The following is a 21,826-nucleotide window of genomic DNA, read 5'->3' as shown; positions in this document are numbered from 1 at the left end:
GCAAAAAACTAAAACATCACCAGTAGGTACCAGTACAACTCAGAGCCCATTGACTAGCCAGGAAATATCTACAACAATGGTGCCTTCATCGACAGAGCAACAACATGAAACCATTACGACTGTGAGAACCACAAGGAAAGGAGATTCAACAGCGTCAACCTCTTTACTCACCTCAAATGGAGAAGGAAGTACAGCAAACACTAATGCTTCCAAAACAACAATCAATCCCACCACAAATACAGAGGTCTCAGCGAGTTCAATTACTACATCCTCCACACTGACGACTCACTTTACTCAAACATTTACTGAGCAAAAAAACTGAAACATCACAAGTAGGTACCAGTATGACTCATAGCCTATTGACTAGCCAGGAAGCATCTACAACTATGGTGCCTTTAGCGACAGAGCAACAACATGAAACCATTACGACGGTGAGTCCCACAAGGAAAGGAGATCCAACAGCGTCAACCTCTTTACTCACCTCAAATGGAGAAGGAAGTACAACGAACACTAATGCTTTCAAAACAACAATCAATCCCACCACAAATACAGAGGTCTCAGCGAGTTCAATTTCTACATCCTCCCCACTGATGACTCACTTCACTCAAACATCTACTGAGCAAAAAACTAAAACATCACCTGTAGGTACCAGTACAACTCAGAGCCCATTGACTAGCCAGGAAATATCTACAACAATGGTGCCTTCATCGACAGAGCAACAACATGAAACCATTACGACTGGAAGACCCACAAGTAAAACGAATTTAACAGCGTCAACCTCTTTACTCACCTCAAATGGAGAAGGAAGTTCAACAAACACTAATGCTTCCAAAACAACAATCAATCCCACCACAAATACAGAGGTCTCAGCGAGTTCAATTTCTACATCCTCCCCACTGATGACTCACTTCACTCAAACATCTACTGAGCAAAAAACTGAAACATCACCAGTATATACCAGTATTACTCATAGCCCATTGACTAGCCAGGAACCAACTACAACAATGGTGCCTTCATCGACAGAGCAACAACATGAAACCATTACGACTGTGAGACCCACAAGGAAAGGAGATTCAACAGCGTCAACCTCTTTACTCACCTCAAATGGAGAAGGAAGTACAACAAACACTAATGCTTCCAAAACAACAATCAATCCCACCACAAATACAGAGGTCTCAGCGAGTTCAATTACTACATCCTCCACACTGACGACTCACTTTACTCAAACATTTACTGAGCAAAAAACTGAAACATCACAAGTAGGTACCAGTATGACTCATAGCCTATTGACTAGCCAGGAAGCATCTACAACTATGGTGCCTTTAGCGACAGAGCAACAACATGAAACCATTACGACGGTGAGTCCCACAAGGAAAGGAGATCCAACAGCGTCAACCTCTTTACTCACCTCAAATGGAGAAGGAAGTACAACGAACACTAATGCTTTCAAAACAACAATCAATCCCACCACAAATACAGAGGTCTCAGCGAGTTCAATTTCTACATCCTCCCCACTGATTACTCACTTCAGTCAAACATCTACTGAGCAAAAAACTAAAACATCACCAGTAGGTACCAGTACAACTCAGAGCCCATTGACTAGCCATGAAATATCTACAACAATGGTGCCTTCATCGACAGAGCAACAACATGAAACCATTACGACTGTGAGAACCACAAGGAAAGGAGATTCAACAGCGTCAACCTCTTTACTCACCTCAAATGGAGAAGGAAGTATAACAAACACTAATGCTTCCAAAACAACAATCAATCCCACCACAAATACAGAGGTCTCAGCTAGCTCAATTTCTACATCCTCCCCACTGACGACTCACTTCACTCAAACATCTACTGAGCAAAAAACTGAAACATCACCAGTATATACCAGTATGACTCATAGACCATTGACTAGCCAGGAAGCATATACAACAATGGTGCCTTCATCGACAGAGCAACAACATGAAACCATTACGACTGTGAGACCCACAAGGAAAGGAGATTCAACAGCGTCAACCTCTTTACTCACCTCAAATGGAGAAGGAAGTACAACAAACACTAATGCTTCCAAAACAACAATCAATCCCACCACAAATACAGAGGTCTCAGCGAGTTCAATTTCTACATCCTCCCCACTGATTACTCACTTCAATCAAACATCTACTGAGCAAAAAACTAAAACATCACCAGTAGGTACCAGTACAACTCAGAGCCCATTGACTAGCCATGAAATATCTACAACAATGGTGCCTTCATCGACAGAGCAACAACATGAAACCATTACGACTGTGAGAACCACAAGGAAAGGAGATTCAACAGCGTCAACCTCTTTACTCACCTCAAATGGAGAAGGAAGTATAACAAACACTAATGCTTCCAAAACAACAATCAATCCCACCACAAATACAGAGGTCTCAGCTAGCTCAATTTCTACATCCTCCCCACTGACGACTCACTTCACTCAAACATCTACTGAGCAAAAAACTGAAACATCACCAGTATATACCAGTATGACTCATAGCCCATTGACTAGCCAGGAAGCATATACAACAATGGTGCCTTCATCGACAGAGCAACAACATGAAACCATTACGACTGTGAGACCCACAAGGAAAGGAGATTCAACAGCGTCAACCTCTTTACTCACCTCAAATGGAGAAGGAAGTACAACAAACACTAATGCTTCCAAAACAACAATCAATCCCACCACAAATACAGAGGTCTCAGCGAGTTCAATTTCTACATCCTCCCCACTGACGACTCTCTTCACTCAAACATCTACTGAGCAAAAAACTAAAACATCACCAGTAGGTACCAGTACAACTCAGAGCCCATTGACTAGCCAGGAAATATCTACAACAATGGTGCCTTCATCGACAGAGCAACAACATGAAACCATTACGACGGTGAGTCCCACAAGGAAAGGAGATTCAACAGCGTCAACCTCTTTACTCACCTCAAATGGAGAAGGAAGTACAACGAACACTAATGCTTTCAAAACAACAATCAATCCCACCACAAATACAGAGGTCTCAGCGAGTTCAATTTCTACATCCTCCCCACTGATGACTCACTTCACTCAAACATCTACTGAGCAAAAAACTAAAACATCACCTGTAGGTACCAGTACAACTCAGAGCCCATTGACTAGCCAGGAAATATCTACAACAATGGTGCCTTCATCGACAGAGCAACAACATGAAACCATTACGACTGGAAGACCCACAAGTAAAACGGATTTAACAGCGTCAACCTCTTTACTCACCTCAAATGGAGTTGGAAGTACAACAAACACTAATGCTTCCAAAACAACAATCAATCCCACCACAAATACAGAGGTCTCAGCGAGTTCAATTTCTACATCCTCCCCAATGACGACTCTCTTCACTCAAACATCTACTGAGCAAAAAACTAAAACATCACCAGTAGGTACCAGTACAACTCAGAGCCCATTGACTAGCCAGGAAATATCTACAACAATGGTGCCTTCATCGACAGAGCAACAACATGAAACCATTACGACGGTGAGTCCCACAAGGAAAGGAGATTCAACAGCGTCAACCTCTTTACTCACCTCAAATGGAGAAGGAAGTACAACGAACACTAATGCTTTCAAAACAACAATCAATCCCACCACAAATACAGAGGTCTCAGCGAGTTCAATTTCTACATCCTCCCCACTGATGACTCACTTCACTCAAACATCTACTGAGCAAAAAACTAAAACATCACCTGTAGGTACCAGTACAACTCAGAGCCCATTGACTAGCGAGGAAATATCTACAACAATGGTGCCTTCATCGACAGAGCAACACCATGAAACCATTACGACTGGAAGACCCACAAGTAAAACGGATTTAACAGCGTCAACCTCTTTACTCACCTCAAATGGAGTTGGAAGTACAACAAACACTAATGCTTCCAAATCAACAATCAATCCCACCACAAATACAGAGGTCTCAACGAGTTCAATTACTACATCGTCCCCACTGACGACTCACTTCACTCAAACATCTACTGAGCAAAAAACTGAAACATCACCAGTATATACCAGTATGACTCATAGCCCATTGACTAGCCAGGAAGCATCTACAACAATGGTGCCTTCATCGACAGAGCAACAACATGAAACCATTACGACTGTGAGACCCACAAGGAAAGGAGATTCAACAGCGTCAACCGCTTTACTCACCTCAAATGGAGAAGGAAGTACAACAAACACTAATGCTTCCAAAACAACAATCAATCCCACCACAAATACAGAGGTCTCAGCGAGTTCAATTTCTACATCCTCCCCACTGATGACTCACTTCAATCAAACATCTACTGAGCAAAAACCTAAAACATCACCAGTAGGAACCAGTACAACTCAGAGCCCATTGACTAGCCAGGAAGCATCTACAGCTATGGTGCCTTCAGCGACAGAGCAACAACATGAAACCATTACGACTGTGAGAACCACAAGGAAAGGAGATTCAACAGCGTCAACCTCTTTACTCACCTCAAATGGAGAAGGAAGTACAACGAACACTAATGCTTCCAAAACAACAATCAATCCCACCACAAATACAGAGGTCTCAGCGAGTTCAATTTCTACATCCTCCCCACTGATGAATCACTTCACTCAAACATCTACTGAGCAAAAAACTGAAACATCACCAGTAGATACCAGTATGACTCATAGCCCATTGACTAGCCAGGAAGCATTTACAACAATGGTGCCTTCATCGACAGAGCAACAACATGAAACCATTACGACGGTGAGTCCCACAAGGAAAGGAGATTCAACAGCGTCAACCTCTTTACTCACCTCAAATGGAGAAGGAAGTACATTAAACACTAATGCTTCCAAAACAACAATCAATCCCACAACAAATACAGAGGTCACAGCGAGTTCAATTTCTACATCCTCCCCAATGACGACTCTCTTCACTCAAACATCTACTGAGCAAAAAACTAAAACATCACCAGTAGGTACCAGTACAACTCAGAGCCCATTGACTAGCCATGAAATATCTACAACAATGGTGCCTTCATCGACAGAGCAACAACATGAAACCATTACGACTGTGAGAACCACAAGGAAAGGAGATTCAACAGCGTCAACCTCTTTACTCACCTCAAATGGAGAAGGAAATACAACAAACACTAATGCTTCGAAAACAACAATCAATCCCACCACAAATACAGAGGTCTCAGCGAGCTCAATTACTACATCCTCCCCAATGACGACTCTCTTCACTCAAACATCTACTGAGCAAAAAACTAAAACATCACCAGTAAATACCAGTACAGCTCAGAGCCCATTGACTAGCCAGGAAGCATATACAACAATGGTGCCTTCATCGACAGAGCAACAACATGAAACCATTACGACTGTGAGTCCCACAAGGAAAGGAGATTCAACAGCGTCAACCTCTTTACTCACCTCAAATGGAGAAGGAAGTACAACGAACACTAATGCTTTCAAAACAACAATCAATCCCACCACAAATTCAGAGGTCACAGCGAGTTCAATTTCTACATCCTCCCCAATGACGACTCACTTCACTCAAACATCTACTGAGCCAAAAACTAAAACATCACCAGTAGGTACCAGTACAACTCAGAGCCCATTGACTAGCCAGGAAATATCTACAACAATGGTGCCTTCATCGACAGAGCAACAACATGAAACCATTACGACTGTGAGACCCACAAGGGAAGGAGATTCAACAGCGTCAACCTCTTTATTCACCTCGAATGGAGAAGGAAGTACAACAAACACTAATGCTTCCAAAACAACAATCAATCCCACCACAAATACAGAGGTCTCAGTGAGTTCAATTTATACATCCTCCCCACTAACAACTTACTTCTCTCAAACATCTACTGAGCAAAGAACTCAAACATCACCAGTAGGTACCAGTATGACTCATAGCCCATTGACTAGCCAGGAAACATCTACAACAATGGTGCAACATGAAACCATTACGACTGGGAGACCCTCAAGGAAAGGAGATTCAACAGTGTCTTTATTCACCTCAAATGGAGAAGTAGGCACCACCAACACTAATTTTTCTTCAACAAAAATTAGTTCAAGCCACCTCCCAGTCAATAACAAAGACATATCTACAACATTGCTGTCTTTATTGACAGGGCAACAATCTACCTCTGTCTCAACAATGACAATCACAGGAAATACTAAATCAATACTATCTTCAAAGGCTTCGACGTCTGCGGAAATAATCAGCCCAAACAATTTTACAACATCATCTACAATTTCTTCCTTTTCAACTATTACTGTCAATGTGACAACTCCTCAGTGTAAGGACTGTCACTGTATTAGGGGTACCTGCATATTCAACCAGACACTTGGAAGATGTCACTGTCACTGTCAAGCCTTTTTCTTTGGAGATATATGCTCCTTTGGATTTAATGACACCCCTGCACGTATTGGTGAGGTTTATCATACTCAATTATAGTTCTTCAAAACATTAAAAAAATTGGAGAAAAGAAATGAATGCAGCTAAGTTATAGGATTATAATGCCAGGAAATGGCTGATCCTGGCATTGATATTTCTTACCACTGTTTTATACTCTATGGGAACATCTTTTATGATTTTGCAATGCCAATATTATGTGTGTCATCATCTTTTGCAGATACTGAAGCAATACCAACTCGAAAAGCAAATCTTACTTTGAAATTCGTCCACATACATTTTTTGGCGGCTTTTAATGATCTAAACTCACCTCAATCATTGGAATTCATCTCAACATTGGAGCGTGAGGTATACCGTTTTTAAAATGATGGTTACATGACTGTACTCTTCGGTATTTTTTAGTATTTAATGTCTTGTAATTTATTACTTATTTATTAGGTAATAATTTCAAAACTGATACTATATAAAGATATTTTAGTCATCATTTATGTTTTGCACTTTGCTGTATTTAATATTAATGATAACATAATTACTTTTATTGTTGTAATCGTGCTATAATGACATCTGTCCTATGTTGCAGCTTGATGCCTTATGCAAAGAAGCAGATCCACAAACCTTTAAAAAATTACAAGTCATCAAGTTAAGGTAGGTTTTCCATAAACCTTACTTTTACAATTATTGTAATTACTCTTTAATCAAGCACAAGCTGTTTTATTTTGTTAATAATCTTTCAATCGTTCCACTTTAGACCAGGAAGTGTTGTTGCAGAGAGCTTGGCGGAGTACATTTATCCAAACAATGAAACTCAAATCCAGTTTGTCAACACTCAGCTTGATGGGATGTTGACAGATATCTTAAATAACGCAAGAAATCTCAAGAAGATTTCTCAGGCCTTTAACAATTCAGACGTACTGTTAAATGGACTCACCTTTCAGACACCTGAGATTACAAGTAAGTGTACTCTGTTAGTTCTAAACATTTTACTTATAGCTGCTTTACACATTCAGTATTTCGTCATTCAATGCATGTCAACATTTCAATATTTGCATTATGATTCATGTACAACATGATAAATACATCTCTTTTTATCAATCAGATATCACAGATCTGGAGTATTATGTAAACTGCTCGCAGTTTGCTAATTATACTGCAGAGATTGTAAATGGTCGATGGCAGTGTGTTGGACCTTGCAAAACAAACCCTGACTACTGTCATCAACACGGAGAATGTAGCAATGACATTCAAAAAGGGCCAACCTGTAGGTAAGCAAACATCTCTGTGTTCATCTCATCTAATTGCAAGGAGCTTAAATATGTCTAATAATTTGGCTCATAATGTTAATCATTTAAACATAATTAACTCTTTATGACCCTTCAATCCAGGTGTTACAAGTCTAGCCTTGAGCAGTTTTATGGCTCACAGTGTGACCTCTTCCGTCACGGTCCAGGTTTCTACGGTGCACTGTTTGGATCACTGGCAGCAGCACTTCTGCTCTTTATTATCGTTGTCATTGCTGTCATTGTCAAAAAGAGACATACGGGCCTTTGGTGGGTTATGATGCCCAACATACATCTTCCTTTCCTGTAATATGCAAATGTTGTTTCTTGTTGCCTGTAATTGTAAAGTTACAAGCATTGCCATGAAAAACTAGTGAAACTGTCTCTCTATATTAGGAAAATAAGCAACTCTTATAACCGAAGACTGTCTGCTTTTGAAGAAGATTTCTTTGACTTCTCGGTTACAAGTGCGTCCACCTTTTTAGTTATCACTGATTTAAAAAAATATATATTTCAACAATTTCTTGAGGCATCTAACAGTCGCAGCGTCAATAACATCAATTGTTTTCACCAGGATATCACTATTTGGGATCAGGATGCGCTTGTACATCAGCAATCAATTTTGACAGCTAATTGCAGGTATTGTTGTGTATCTTGTGTACTATGCTAAATCACATACAGTACATATACAAATCTTCGGGAGTACATGGACAGATAAATGATTGTAGTTCAAATGTTGCTATAAAAATGTGATAATTTTTGTGTCTTTCCAGATCACAACAAAACGTCCAGAGGTTTGGAACATCCTCAACCCATGAAGGCTACAGACATCAACATTTTGTTTGAATTACAATGTCTTTCCATGCTTACGTATCATTATGAGCTAACAACTTTATATTGAACATGATATTATATACCAGTGATTTGATTTGTGATATGCATCACTGTATTTTACATGAATTATAGTGTATTGTTGCCTCTTGTGCCAATATATAAAAATGATCACGTAACTTAAGACTCCAGTTAATTCACACTACATTACAGCAATTTATTTGTGCCAGTATTTGTTTTAGTGTTTTACATCTTGTCCTCACCTGAGGTCACAAAGAATAGATTTGTTTTCAATGAGCAATACTGCCTTGCAGTATTGAGAAACAAAAGGTACATATTTAACATTTAAAAAATATAGAAACTTCTTGTTGGGGTTGTTTTAGCACTATTGTCTTCAGAAGAATGCACAAACTGATTTTAAATATGTAGAAACTGCTCTCAATTCACATGTAATAGGGACCAGGAGGAACCTATACAGTAAGAATAAATACATGTCAAGGTAGCTTGGATGAATGTAGTTTGTTGTCTTTGTTGACATGTGGTTGGGAGCAAGTTGATTTTGAGATCTCAGGGTTTGCCAACTTAAAGCTTCTCATACTATGTCTAATATCTGCAAATTTGCAATTGTCATAGGAGTTAGTGATATTTACCATACAACTCAGTAAGACACACAAAATGTAAAAAACCCAATACAGTTGCCATACCAAATTCTACTTAAATATATATATATATATATAAACAAATAGGAGGTTTAGGTTGGCTTGTTGGCATCCCTCAAAGTCAGTACAATATCCTGTCACTAGATGGCATAAACACACTCATTTTAATGATGTTTTGCCTTTGCAATATTAGAATTGAGAGGCACAGAGACAGAGCGACTTTAATACATGTATGATTTATAAAACAAATGAGTGTGATGTGAAGATGTGTCATATTTTAATCAAACTCAGCAGACCATCACTATCCTGTTGTAGAATTGGGACATTGTACTGTCAGTATCAGCTTATAACAGCTGTACACGCCAATCTTACTAGTTATGACTAACTAACTTTTTTTTTAAACTGTGCAACTGTACCTTGAAATACTAGTGCACATCTGTGCTGCTGGTCCTCAACAGCAATATACAGTTCACTGATTTTTTTACTTGCCTGCTTGTTAGCTCCTTGTACTAAAAAAAAAGGTTTTGTAACAGACACTCCTGATTTTCGCTAGCCAAATTTAGCATTCCCAGTTAATATCACAGGTGTTAACGTCAATTAGATGCTCCTTGCTAACCAAGCTATCTAGCGCTAGTTTTAGTTTTTTTTTGGCTGACTTCGTGATTGTTATGCTAACAGGACCTGGCCCACCGTGCCTCGCTCATTCCTCTCTCCACCCTCTGGCAACGTTATATACTAAGCAACTAAATGAGCACACAGCAAAACATGCTAAAGGTGCATGGGTGCTAGTGCTGTTTCTACTTCCTGCTACCTACACAAACACAAAGTCATTGTAAAAGCTGAGGATAGTATTGCGTTAAATCTTATCACTCCATGATACACAGAAACTGAAGAACAGAAGAAAAAAAAACTTTACTTTTTACAGACATAACAATAAATTACGTCTTACATTTGTTTTTCTGTGATCAATGGGCTGTCCTCCAAGGCATGTCAACGCTGCTTATGGCTACTCCAATTTCTCTGGGTCATTTTAAGTCGATTCCTACCGTCTGTACTTGAATATTGGCACTCTTTCTCACCTGATAATCAAACAGCATCCTCAGCCTTTTATGTGAAAACCTGTCTATGTCTTCATCTGGTGGATGGATAGTGACCTTCAATACTTGCATGAGGTCTATCTATCTATTTCTGCAGCAGTGCAGACATGTGTTAAGAGCCAGTTGCAGAAAACCGGCATTCTCTCTTCCACTAACCCTAACTGCAGACTAATCAGCAGAGGACATAATGAGACAGTAATAATAATAATGTACACTTTTATTGATCCCACAGTGGGAACATTCTCTGCATTTGACCCATCCTTAGTTATTAAGGAGCAGTGGGCTGCAGTGAAGCGCCCGGGGAGCAACTGGGGGTTCAGTGTCTTGCTCAAGTACACTTCGATACGCAACTATGGGGAGAATAGGGATTGAACCAGGTACCTTATGGTTGCAGGACAACCACTCTCCCCATGAGCTACAGCCGACCATAATAATAATAGTAATACTAATTATTAGTATTAAGACGATAATGGTAAATCAATTGCTATCAAAACAAAACCACAAACCTACAGAAATGGCCACTGCGTTGCTGAGAGGTTCAATTCAATTTATTTTGTACAGCCCAAAATCACAATTTTTCCTCAGATGGCTTTATAATCTGTACACATACGACATCCTCTGTCCCGGGACCTCACATTGGAACAGGAAAAACTCCCCTCCAAAGAAATGAGAAGTTCAACTACAAATAATAACAGCAACAGTGGACGTAGTAGAATAAAAATGATAATACAAGCAGTAATGGTATCGGCAGTAGTAGCAATGCAACTAATAAAATCAATAATAGTCGCAGTCGGTGTCGGGCAGGACCAGGGTCCAGATATATGTGCATTAATGTGCATTAATGGGACATGAATTCAAACAAAAGGAGAGAGAGAAGAGGAGAGAGGAGCTCAGTGTATCCTAAGATGTCCCCAGCAGCCTAGGCATATAGCAGCATCTAGGGGCTGGACCAGGGCAAACCTGAGTCAGCCCTAATTATAAGCGCTATCAAAGAAAAAGTCTTAAGTCTACTCCTAAATGTGGTGAGTGTTTTCTGCCTCCTGTACTGAAAGTGGAAGATGGTTCCATAGAAGAGGAACTTGATAACTGAAGGCTCTGGTTCCCATCCTACTTTTAAAAACTCTAGGAACCAAAAGTATCCCTGCATTATCATTACTAATTCTTCTGCATCGCTTTGAGACAGGATGTGCCTAATTTTCGAAATGTTAAGTAGGTGGAAGTAAAAGGACAAATCCTGATCAGAGATAACTCAGAGATTATTTACGTTGGTGCTGAATGTCAGGGCAATGCCATCTAGAGAAATTATATCCTTAGATAGTTGATTTCGGAGGTGTTCTGGGCCTTATCTAGCATCAGGAATTTACATATGCCTTTCAGACAGATCATCCAAAGTTTATGGAGTGTTTTCTGATAATAGTGTCTAAAGAAAGTTTATATAAAGTGATTAAAATTGGTCCAAGCACATAACCTTGTGGAACTCCGTGACTAACGTTGGTGTTTATTGAGATTTCATCGTTTACATATACAAATTGAGATTGATCTGATAAATAAACTAAAGTTATAGTGGTAATTGCAGTTGAATTGCAGCTTATTTATTCATCAATCAACCTCTAATGTTCTGTGTGTTTCACTGTGGTTTGGGCTCCATGCCTAACCACATGGACCTAAGTCAAGAGTAAAACCCCTGCAACATTGTTAAGTGCTAAGAAAACCTGTGGGCGCAAAGCTGGCTGCCACAGAGCATCTGAGCAGTCATGCAGGAGGAGAACGCGTTATTACCAGGAAGAGGAAGGCAATACACTGTTCGCCTGTCAGTCGAACATTGTAAGTCACTCTTCTTTCTCTGGATAGAGGCCAGTCCAGAATAAGGCACAGCATGAGGGTGTGTGGGTGAGAAAACAGGCCAGACAGCTGAGGTGAGAGACAGAATGAAGCGGGCTCATAAATAAGTCATTTTATTTTGCTTTCTTTTTAAAGAATATACGCATTAACTACTCATAACAAATGTAATTGTTAAATACTGTACACACACCATACTATACTCTCCCAGTGCATGTCTTCACCACAGCAGAGAAGTTATTTCATGATAAATTAGTCTTCATTCAGTTTTATTATTTCTAATAAGACATATGAATACCTTAAGATTAAATAGTATCAGTGTATGATGTAAACATTTTTTCAGACATTTAAGTCAAAAGCAACATTGTGTTGACAAGGTTTTGTGAGCAGGAGGGAGAGAGAGAGAAAGTATATTTCAATGACCATTTGACCTTAGCAGTTATCCGTTTTCCCAAACTGAACACTGTGTTCAATACCAAGGGTTACTTCAATACATGTGCTACATGTACTATATCACCCTGATGCTACTTGAATAATCTACAACAATAATAATCATATAGTTTCTAGGCTGCCAGCAGCCAAAGTCTCTCAGACCACACCCACTGCAATCATGTAAGGCAGGAATGCATGAGCAGAACAGGAAAGTCTGTGTCAGGTAGGTAAACCCTGCACTGTCTTTGTAATGCACGTCTGTATTAACAGGTTAGCCTAACATCTCCGTGATCTAAGATCCGCGTGATCTAAAATCTCTACTTAAGGATATCCGGTTAAAATTGCCTTTGTGTTATGCTCAACTGAAGTGTACTCGAGTTGGTCAGGTCACATATGGAGCTGGTTACCTCATCTTTTGTAGATTAGAATTAATTTGTTTTTCTTTATTACTGGGGAGTATGTGAAATATTGGATTAATATAAAAAGGGAGGTAGTACTTGAGGCAAATTAGTTCCAAGCAATTACTCACAGCTTGACCAAAATAAAATAAGCTCCTCCAACTGTTTGATGGAATTTCAGTGAGAATCGCATTCACTTAATGTTCAACAGGCCAATTTCTGTGCAACAAAACAGACCTGGACACTGAAGGAAAGCAATCACTTTTTAGAGGGCTGTACTCAAAAGCAGGCGCTGCAAATAAGCAGAGCACAGTAACAAGTATGGTTGACAGACACCAATCGTAGAAAGTCATTTTTTATAAAGTCTCACCGGAACACTTTTCCAACTGATGCTCACATGCACAAAACATGTCCACGCACACGAACATGCACACACACACACACACTCTCACTCACTCACTCACTCATCAACAGACAACTACAATACATAAGCTGCACTAGATATTCCATTGGAAACATGCGTAGCTACCAGAAATGTACCCACCTCTGAGTAAAGAAATGTACCGTGTGGGAAACATTAATTTACACAGATATAGTGGCCTGAGTAAGACTGAAACTTCATCAAAGCAGGGAAACTACATCAGTGTTGATATACAATAGCAAACAGAAAAGAGATTTGTCTGCTAATATCCTTCATTTTGTTAAAAATTAATTGGCCTTGGTATTTAGACTTCATATATTAAATGATTCACGGTTACATTACTGACCTTTTGTCCCTTGTGAGATACAAAAGCAGCTTCAATGCATCTCACAAAACATCCTCAACCTTCCACATACAGAAAAACACTGAGCACATGAGGTTCAAGGCCCGCTTGTAGCCTCTGACAGTACCACAACATCAGCAAAATCGGCACAATATTGAAAGTTATGAAATAAAATAAAAAATCATATCAAAAGAAAGCTCTACAATGTGGAATTTTTCCCACAAGCTATAGTCAGAGATAGTTTTTTTACATAAAGTATCTTGGCTGTGATAGCTACTTAACATTACCAGTAACTGAATACAGTGTGCAGATACCCTGTGTATTCAGAATACATAGGGGGTTCAACAAAATTAAAAGTAAAAGCAGCAGCTTTTGGGTTGTTAGCGTCCAGTTTCACAATTTTTTCAAGTGGCTTTTGCTCAAGTACAGTAGAGTCCTCTGCTACTTCCACTTAAACTTTTGAAACTAAATCCACATGTGCTTTCCTCTTGGTGTGACATTCCCAGTCCAAGTCAGATACATCTGTATTGCGAGCTGCAGGGCTTTCCATGACCCGAAGAAATCTCTCTACACAAGGTGAGTCCAAGAAAGCGGGCCGCTGAGGCAAGAGATAGTAATGTGTGGTACTGGCCTTCTTGCCATTCTCCAGATCAGGGAGGATGCAGGGGGAGCCCTCACTTTGCTGTCTCTGTAAACCACGACAGCTTACGTATTTAGGATCCGGTGCAAAGCTTTGGGTTGGGGGCATCACCCCATTAATGTATGTTGGGAGGGTCTTGGGGCTGGGGGTGCGGGAGCTGCCTCTAGACAAAGGTTCCCTTGGTGGCACCTTGGGTGGTTTGTCCTCATCGCTGTAAACCCCAGACGAGACCTCTGCTGACCAGCGGCGGTAGTCTCCCGTCTTTATTGTTCGTGGAGGGATAGGGGGTGGAATCTCGGGCTTATCCATACTTTGGGTGTGGCGTTTTTGGCACGTGAGGCGCAGCAGCGAGGGCTTGTTAAAGGATCCAGCTGGGCCAGAGTGCGAGCGTCGCAGTCTCCTCTGAGCTTTGTCCTGCTGTCTCTGATAGACCGCTGGCTCAGGTGGTTCCTGTCGCTGCGGCTCATGCTGTTCCCGCACTTCCTGTGGAGGAAGTGCCTGATGCTGCTGCTTGGGCTGCTTCTGGCTTTGCGGTCCTAATGGGCCGTCGTAGTAAGCATAGTTAATCTGCCCACAGTCCCTGAAGCTCCTTCGATTGGGGACTCCATATCGAAAGGGAGACGATTTTGGACACTGATCAGACACCAGGCAGCGGCTATCGTCCGAACTCGTGAAAAATTCTACCTCCTTGTCCATTGCCTGCTCAGTGGAGACGTCCGTTTGTGGAGGGATGGGTGGCAGAGGCTTGGAGCATCTGCCCGGTGTCTGCGGTGGACTGCTGCACTCGTACACCGAGAGCCTCTGGAATGAGGGGACCACCTGGTCGTCATCAGCAGGACTTGGGGTTGATGGTTCAGTACTGCAGGACAAGGAGAGATGGGAGGGCCGGGATTTCTTTGGAGGTAATCTCTGTGAACTGGGACTGTGTTTCTGTCCTGTCAGAGTTGGAAAATAACATTATAATAATGACACAGTATTCAATTGTAAAGGTTGGCTCACGACAATCACAATTTACTACTTCAACTTCATTGCAACCTGTAAAACAAAACACAACACTAATATGAACTACTAGCTTTTTCTGTATTTCTGGAAAACCACTTACTATGTAAGGCAGGAATGCATGAGCAGAATCTCATATGTATGTAGCAGATGATTTAAAGGAACGGCACATCCAGAGCAGCATGAGTGTATTTCAAAAGACCTGCAGATGACAGATCATGTACTTACTTTCATAATTTAGACACGGTGGAGGTGGCCCTTTATGATGAGCACGAGAGCTGTTATCTGAGTGTGCAGTGTCCATACTGAAGTAGAAGCTGTTAAAAAGAGAAGAAAACAAATTGTACCAGTTAAAATAAACTTCCTAACCATAAAAGAGAAGCACGTCATGCACATCTTTTTCTAAGAATCTTCCCCTAAGGGCCTGCTAGTCTTGGCACCTGAACACTCACTTGTCCAGCTCATTGTGATAGTTCCAAGAGGGTTTGGACCAAGCCATGGTTTGACAGTAGCTGCCCCTCAGGAAGAGGTTTTCTATGGGAAAAGAAATCTCCTGGGCAGTCAGGCCCACTGTGGACATGCTCCAGGCACACTCGGGTCGCATCAAAGTCAGGAAACACTCAGATCACCCGGCTGGCTGCCCCTGCTTCTGGTGTACCTGTAACACAGCCAAGACAGAGCCATGAATGACAGTGAAAGGTTTTTTTTTTTAAAGCAAAAGCAGATGAAGAGAAACAGAACATGTAGTAGGACATTGAAAAATACTCTCTGTAAGCAGAGCCCACATCCTCTACCAAAGCCAAGAAAGACATATAGCCCCAATATTGGAATAGAGTGTAAATTAACCAAATCTACCCCTTTCTGCTGCCCACCAAACCAAATATTTAGTCGTGGCCTTGTGCTTTGTTTCTCTCTACAAAGACAATACTACAATCTCCTGTGATAGGAGTGATTAAAGATCACTTTGACACGATTGTAGGACTCTTATGGTGACAACACACCAAGAGGACAGAGCAGCAGCATTATTTAAACAACTGGCCTGAACAGAGACTTGAGTTTTTTCTGAGAATAAGTGGTGCTTCATATAATACACAAATACAATTGTTATTTTTCCACCAGGTCACAGAATAATCTTTACATTTCAAATATAGCCAGAGAGCCCTTATATTCTCAATCTTATGTGTGAACAATCTTATGTGTGAACTCATTAACCAACTTCTATTTGTACAGACTGTTCCACCTCTTAAAAAGTTTACAGTTTATTTTAAACTTGACTGTGCTCCAGTTCTGCAATCTCGCTTGTCCTGAACAGCAGCGGAAAGGGCTCCTCCAGTTACCAGAGATATACCTGATGTTGCAAGAACTCCAAGTCAAATGACCTGAATGTCGATGTCAAGTATGTGTCAGGGCTGAGTAAACAATGTGTACAATATTCGGGGGGGAGCAATACATTGGATGTATTTTTGCTTCGCACTGGATTAACCTGTTCAGTATGTCACAATCTCTGGAGACATGAGTTTAGAAAGTGGTATATCAAAGTATCATGTAGTCATGGATAACAATAGGTCTTCAGCACCCTATTAGAAATCCTATTTTTCAGAATGCAGCAAAACAGGTGCATCTGTCAGCCTGGTGGTCATCTCTTCTGGAGACCACAAATGAAGAGACAGGCTGTGCCCCTTATAATGTTGAAGTGATGACTGAGAAGAACACGGCCCCCTCGTTCCTGGTCTCCTATGAGCCATATTTATGTGCTGCACCGACAGCTGGTGAGAAACAAAGCTCTAAAACAACAGGAAGTCCGGGGCATCAACATGAGGCAAACTGCCCACCAAGGCATGGGATCCCTATGCCCAGGGTCGGGGATGGGAAGCAACATGATCCTCGATAATGAACCCCGGGGGCTTGTGCTTCCTCTTGCAACAGGTGCAAAGACAGCTCATCCTGGCAGTTAAGGAGAATTTACAGGCAACAGGATTAAACAAATGACGTGTCATGCAGACCTCTTAAGAGAGAATGTACATGAAGTCACTTAATTCATGCGAGTCTCTATATGGTCACGCCATTTATACAATATGTGGACAGGCTCAACGTGTGTTAAGAGGGCTGATGGGGTTAGCGTAAATGTAAAAACATCAGGAGATAGCTTGCCTTTGATTTAGGATTGCAAGTCACACAGACCTAGAAAGGAGTTCACACCCCGCTCATAACACCCCTGCAGCGGTTTCCGAGCAACCATACCCGCTCTACCTGTGCGGCAAGCAAACAGCGCGCACACCCCCTCACTTTACCGGATTGAGATAATAATGGTTAAAGGCCCTCTAGCAGGCAGGTGACTCACACCACAACAAGTCAGCTATCTGGCGACGACAAGTAATGATGATACAGAATGGTTTGTTATTTTATTATCCAGTTTGTTGTAGTATCATATATATATATATATATATATATATATATATATATATATATATATATATATATATATATATATATATATATATATAACACCGTTATAGGTTTGCAATAGACTAAACATTATGTAAGGGATTAATCATTGTATATGCATCATAAAAAAAGACAGTATATACAGTCATAAAAGTTGAAAATGTGTTCCCAATTTGTAGTTTATTTTTGTAAGACCTTTTACAAACTGTTTAAGGCTTAAAGACAAGTTGCTTCTCTGAATGGCTGAGGGAAAAAAAAACATAAACAAACAAATATATAAAAATACACCCGAATAAACCTAATCTCAGTGTTCCATCAAGTAGAGGTGTCCGTCGCGCTGGCACCAACATACAAAACAATAGACAGACCATGGCTCTTTCTTACAGCAGCCACCACCAGATATTTGAAATCTCTTTCTGAACTCACCTAAATAACTTCTCAGCGTTCCTCCGCGGACTCGCTCCTAGACTCCTCTTTAGTGAAATATAGCTCCTCGGTTTATTTGATTTATTTGTTTGAGTCTGGAATCGTCTGATTGCATCAGGGACAGCACGCCGGTGAATAGGTGGCGCTCCGGCTAAACTGAGACACTTTTAGATAAGTCTAGTATTGTAGTGAGCAATGTTTTATAAGATCCACCACACGAGAGACGCACTGGCTCCGCCTTGAACACTTGCCCTTAAAGGCGCAGTCTTCATTTTCACCACGTCTCTCTGCAGCCTACATGCGGCCGGACAGGCTGAGTGCAGATGGGACATATACACAGGTCTAATTTAGGCATTTAGTTAACTTGATGTGATCAAAGTCTGCCTTTAACCTCAGGACGGAGCAAGTGTCAACACAAGGATACAGTCAAGTGCTCAAGTGGAGGACATGCAGGATACAGTAAAGACATGCAGCTGCTCTGCGAATTGGCTACAGCTCAATGGGGATTGGTTGATGCAGTGGAGCTATGTTTATTCATAATTGTATACTCTGATTTGCAGCAGTAAAGTGATTATTATAAGGTGACGCACTATCCTAGTGCGTTAGTTTAACTTTCAAAACTTTCCATTGTCTTGACCTATATTGTACTTCAAATGTGTCTCCAAGCGTACGTGCTGCAGTCAAACGTAAACTTCATGGATCTGCAGCGAGACAGAGGCAGTAATGGGGATGGCTCCAGGGTAGATAACACAGACAACAGGCAAAGCAACACAGCCAGAAACACTCTTATCTGCACAGCTGCTGGCTGAATGGAGCCCAGATTGTTTAGCAACTCGCTTATCAGATCAGATTCAGATTCTTTTAGCTGGACCTGTTTACCTGGCATATGTTCACATAAACCCAGTGTAATTAGATAACCAAGGCCACAGGGTTGATGCAAATTGATTTTTCTTTGTTTATGTGCAGGGTAATATGTAAATAATCTTGCATGTGCCATCCCTCAGTCTCACACCCTCTATTTTCAGTCACTTAGCCTACTTAGATCTTAAGTGGTGTTGTATTAACTATATGCCACCTAACCTAACCAGGCTTTACAAACCCAGCACTGACATGCACACTAACCAAACACTGTGATACAATGGCTACAAACAACTCGTATGTTGAATCAATAGTGGCAGAAAGCAAAGGTGTGTGCAGAGAGAGAACAGAGTGTTCTTGTGCCTGAGTTTGTAAATCCTTTACAGCTTGGGCACAGGGGCCCCTCCAATCCAAAAGGCTTATCATTACATATTTGACCCCTACATGGACCAGGCTTCTGCTAATCCCCCTTTATAATTTCAGGCACATTTTTGGGATTCCCTCGGCCAGTTGTGACTGGCCGAGGAAGGGGTTTCGCTGTGAAGGTGAATAATAATGGCATCAGTGTTATAAATGATTTACATGTTGGATGTGATGGATGGTGCAGGAAATACTCACCTACAACAACAAATGTTCATTTTGTGAGAGGAATTAAATGTAATCAAATCCAGTTAAATAAAGCATCTGCTTATGTTTATTCTCCTTGTGTTTATTCCCGCTTTACATCTCTGAATCTGTGGATAGACAGACAACAGATAAATAGGCTTCATGTTCAAACAGTCTCTCCTTCGACTTCAGCCCCCCTCCCTTCCCTGCTTGTGAGCCACATCGTGATGTCATCACTCACAGGAAGTTCCTTATAAAGTTAGTCAGAGAGGGAGAAAAAAAAGAAGAAAAAAAAAGTCAGGGAGGGAGCACCCACAGCCAGAAGCAGCTCTGATGAGAGTTTGAGATGGCATATGAAAGAAATTGTGCCATAGAGGATGTCCTTCTCAGGAAATTGTTTTAAGTGTTTTAGTTCTGCTTCATGATGAGATTTATCCTCCATACCCAGCATCCTCCAACCCCCCAAAAACGTATACACCTTCAGCTCGTCTCCCATTCAGCTGCACTTGGAGCAGAAAGGAATTTCCCTTTTCTGCTCACACTCCAAAACAATTGTATAACTATGAAGTGACACATCCGTCTCTCAGCTTATTAGGAATCCCTCACCAACAGAAAGGTGAGAAGTTGAGATGGAAATGAATAAGAAAACAGCGTATCATCAGTGTAAATGATTTATTGACTATGGAGGTCACAGCATTGATTGCTTCTGCCTGCAGAGGTAATTAAATTACGTGCATAATTAGCCTAAGTCCGAAGTCCACGCTGATATAAACACAGCAGCAGAAGGTTCAGTGTTGTAGTGACGTCAAGCCTGTGAGTCTGTAGAAGATTTCAGTGAATAGGTGATAAACTTGTGTGTGATTTTGCTCTGTTAACATTTCTTTTCAAATTAAGGACAGATTAGGACCAACGTTTGTTGGCTATCCATCTGTTAAATTGAAAGGTTATTGTAAACACTGTTTTCAACTTCTTGCCTTTAGACATGAGAATTGTGGTAGATGTTGACATCTTTAAAAATCACCATATTAAGTAAAAAAGCTAGGTTTGAGTGTAAATCTGCATATAGCCTATTGTATTTATTCCCTAGTGGTATTGATCAAGTCACATTATTCCTTTGAAAGCAAATTTTCAAAGCTTTTCAGGAAATAATCACATTCAATTTCATTATATCTGCCTAGTGGCAGAAATTATGTCTCAAAACTATGACAAATTTAGTTAAAGGTATGTGCACAGCTATGGAAGAAAGGAACATATGTATATGTACATATGTTCATACATATTTACGTGATTGTTGATGTATTTGTTAATTGTAAAATAATGTTTGATTCAAGACATCTGCTGAGAAATTAACTGTTATAAGCACCAACATTGTCAATCAATTTCTAAATATCCACAGAGAAATGGACCAATAATCCAGATAAAATTCAATATGGCTGCATGTGCTCCCATTGTAGATGAGCTGAGCATCCAGCCAGTGCAGCTGAGAGCAACATATGAGAGAGTGACACATTGCCATTTATTAGTTCTGGATCGTGGTTTTGTCTGGCAGACCCACACACACTTGGCTCTTGCCGTGGAAACAATACACAAATCCCCAGGCAACGGACTGTCATCTCTCTCTACTCTGTAAATACAACCATATTAAAGAACTTCTGCTTGGTAACCATACCAAACTCCTGAGAATCCTCCAGATGCTTCAGTTATTAATCACTTCCTGTATTGGTAGTAAGACTTCTGGGAAATGGAATGATTTTAGCGTAAATTGCCTCACACAGATATTTAAAATGTTTGAGCGTAATATAACCAAAAGCAGCAACAATGAGTCATCATTGCATCACTCCTCAATATTGTTATGTTGAGTGGTTCAAGTGCCGCCACAGCCTGCTGTTAGTAACGGGTGGAGCGAGCCACACCGCCTCCTTGATGATGACTGTGTGTGTTTAGTCTCCAGGACCCGAGGATCACTTTAGACATAGACTGGGGGAGTTATTGGCGCGCTCATCCTATGACTGAGTCTGAATCAAAGTAATGTTAGTGATTATAATGGCAAAATATAAGTAAAGCTAACATAATGTATTCATTCTTCTTTTTGGGATTACGGGCAGTAGTAAAAAGAATGGGAACATACACTCACAG

The 21,826-nt window shown here is 40.7% G+C and overlaps 2 protein-coding genes across 2 annotated transcripts; one reads left to right on the top strand and one right to left on the bottom strand.

Annotated features, from left to right (window-relative positions):
* The first annotated feature begins 5,958 nt into the window (after positions 1–5,958).
* LOC117730501 (mucin-3B) lies at positions 5,959–8,514 on the top strand. The gene is made up of 9 exons (XM_034532233.1): positions 5,959–6,032; positions 6,326–6,435; positions 6,640–6,767; positions 7,000–7,064; positions 7,168–7,370; positions 7,516–7,681; positions 7,802–7,966; positions 8,093–8,156; positions 8,470–8,514. The coding sequence occupies exons 1-9, from the start codon at positions 5,959–5,961 to the stop codon at positions 8,512–8,514; spliced, it is 1,020 nt and encodes a 339-aa protein (XP_034388124.1).
* A 3,698-nt stretch (positions 8,515–12,212) lies between these two features.
* errfi1a (ERBB receptor feedback inhibitor 1a) lies at positions 12,213–18,396 on the bottom strand. The gene is made up of 4 exons (XM_034533456.1): positions 18,227–18,396; positions 15,808–16,013; positions 15,584–15,672; positions 12,213–15,291 (listed from the first exon to the last, which is right to left on the bottom strand). The coding sequence occupies exons 2-4, from the start codon at positions 15,957–15,959 to the stop codon at positions 14,168–14,170; spliced, it is 1,365 nt and encodes a 454-aa protein (XP_034389347.1). The 5' UTR covers positions 15,960–16,013; positions 18,227–18,396; the 3' UTR covers positions 12,213–14,167.
* Between the last annotated feature and the right edge of the window lie 3,430 nt (positions 18,397–21,826).

The sequence above is a fragment of the Cyclopterus lumpus genome, chromosome 5 (assembly GCF_009769545.1).
Source record: "Cyclopterus lumpus isolate fCycLum1 chromosome 5, fCycLum1.pri, whole genome shotgun sequence".
NCBI lineage: Eukaryota > Metazoa > Chordata > Actinopteri > Perciformes > Cyclopteridae > Cyclopterus > Cyclopterus lumpus.
The sequence above is the reverse complement of the archived record's forward strand: the minus strand, read 5'-3'. Positions and strand labels throughout refer to the sequence as shown.

What these genes read in the sequence shown, in the direction of transcription:
- LOC117730501 (XM_034532233.1), top strand. Translation starts at nt 5,959, where the DNA reads ATGAAACCATTACGACTGGGAGACCCTCAAGGAAAGGAGATTCAACAG. An exon ending in TGACACCCCTGCACGTATTG is followed by an intron (nt 6,436 to 6,639) that starts GTGAGGTTTATC and finishes CATCTTTTGCAG; the next exon opens with ATACTGAAGCAATACCAACT. An exon ending in TTACAAGTCATCAAGTTAAG is followed by an intron (nt 7,065 to 7,167) that starts GTAGGTTTTCCA and finishes GTTCCACTTTAG; the next exon opens with ACCAGGAAGTGTTGTTGCAG.
- errfi1a (XM_034533456.1), bottom strand. Translation starts at nt 15,959, where the DNA reads ATGCGACCCGAGTGTGCCTGGAGCATGTCCACAGTGGGCCTGACTGCC. An exon ending in TATCACAATGAGCTGGACAA is followed by an intron (nt 15,673 to 15,807) that starts GTGAGTGTTCAG and finishes TCTTTTTAACAG; the next exon opens with CTTCTACTTCAGTATGGACA. An exon ending in ACCGTGTCTAAATTATGAAA is followed by an intron (nt 15,292 to 15,583) that starts GTAAGTACATGA and finishes CAACTCTGACAG; the next exon opens with GACAGAAACACAGTCCCAGT.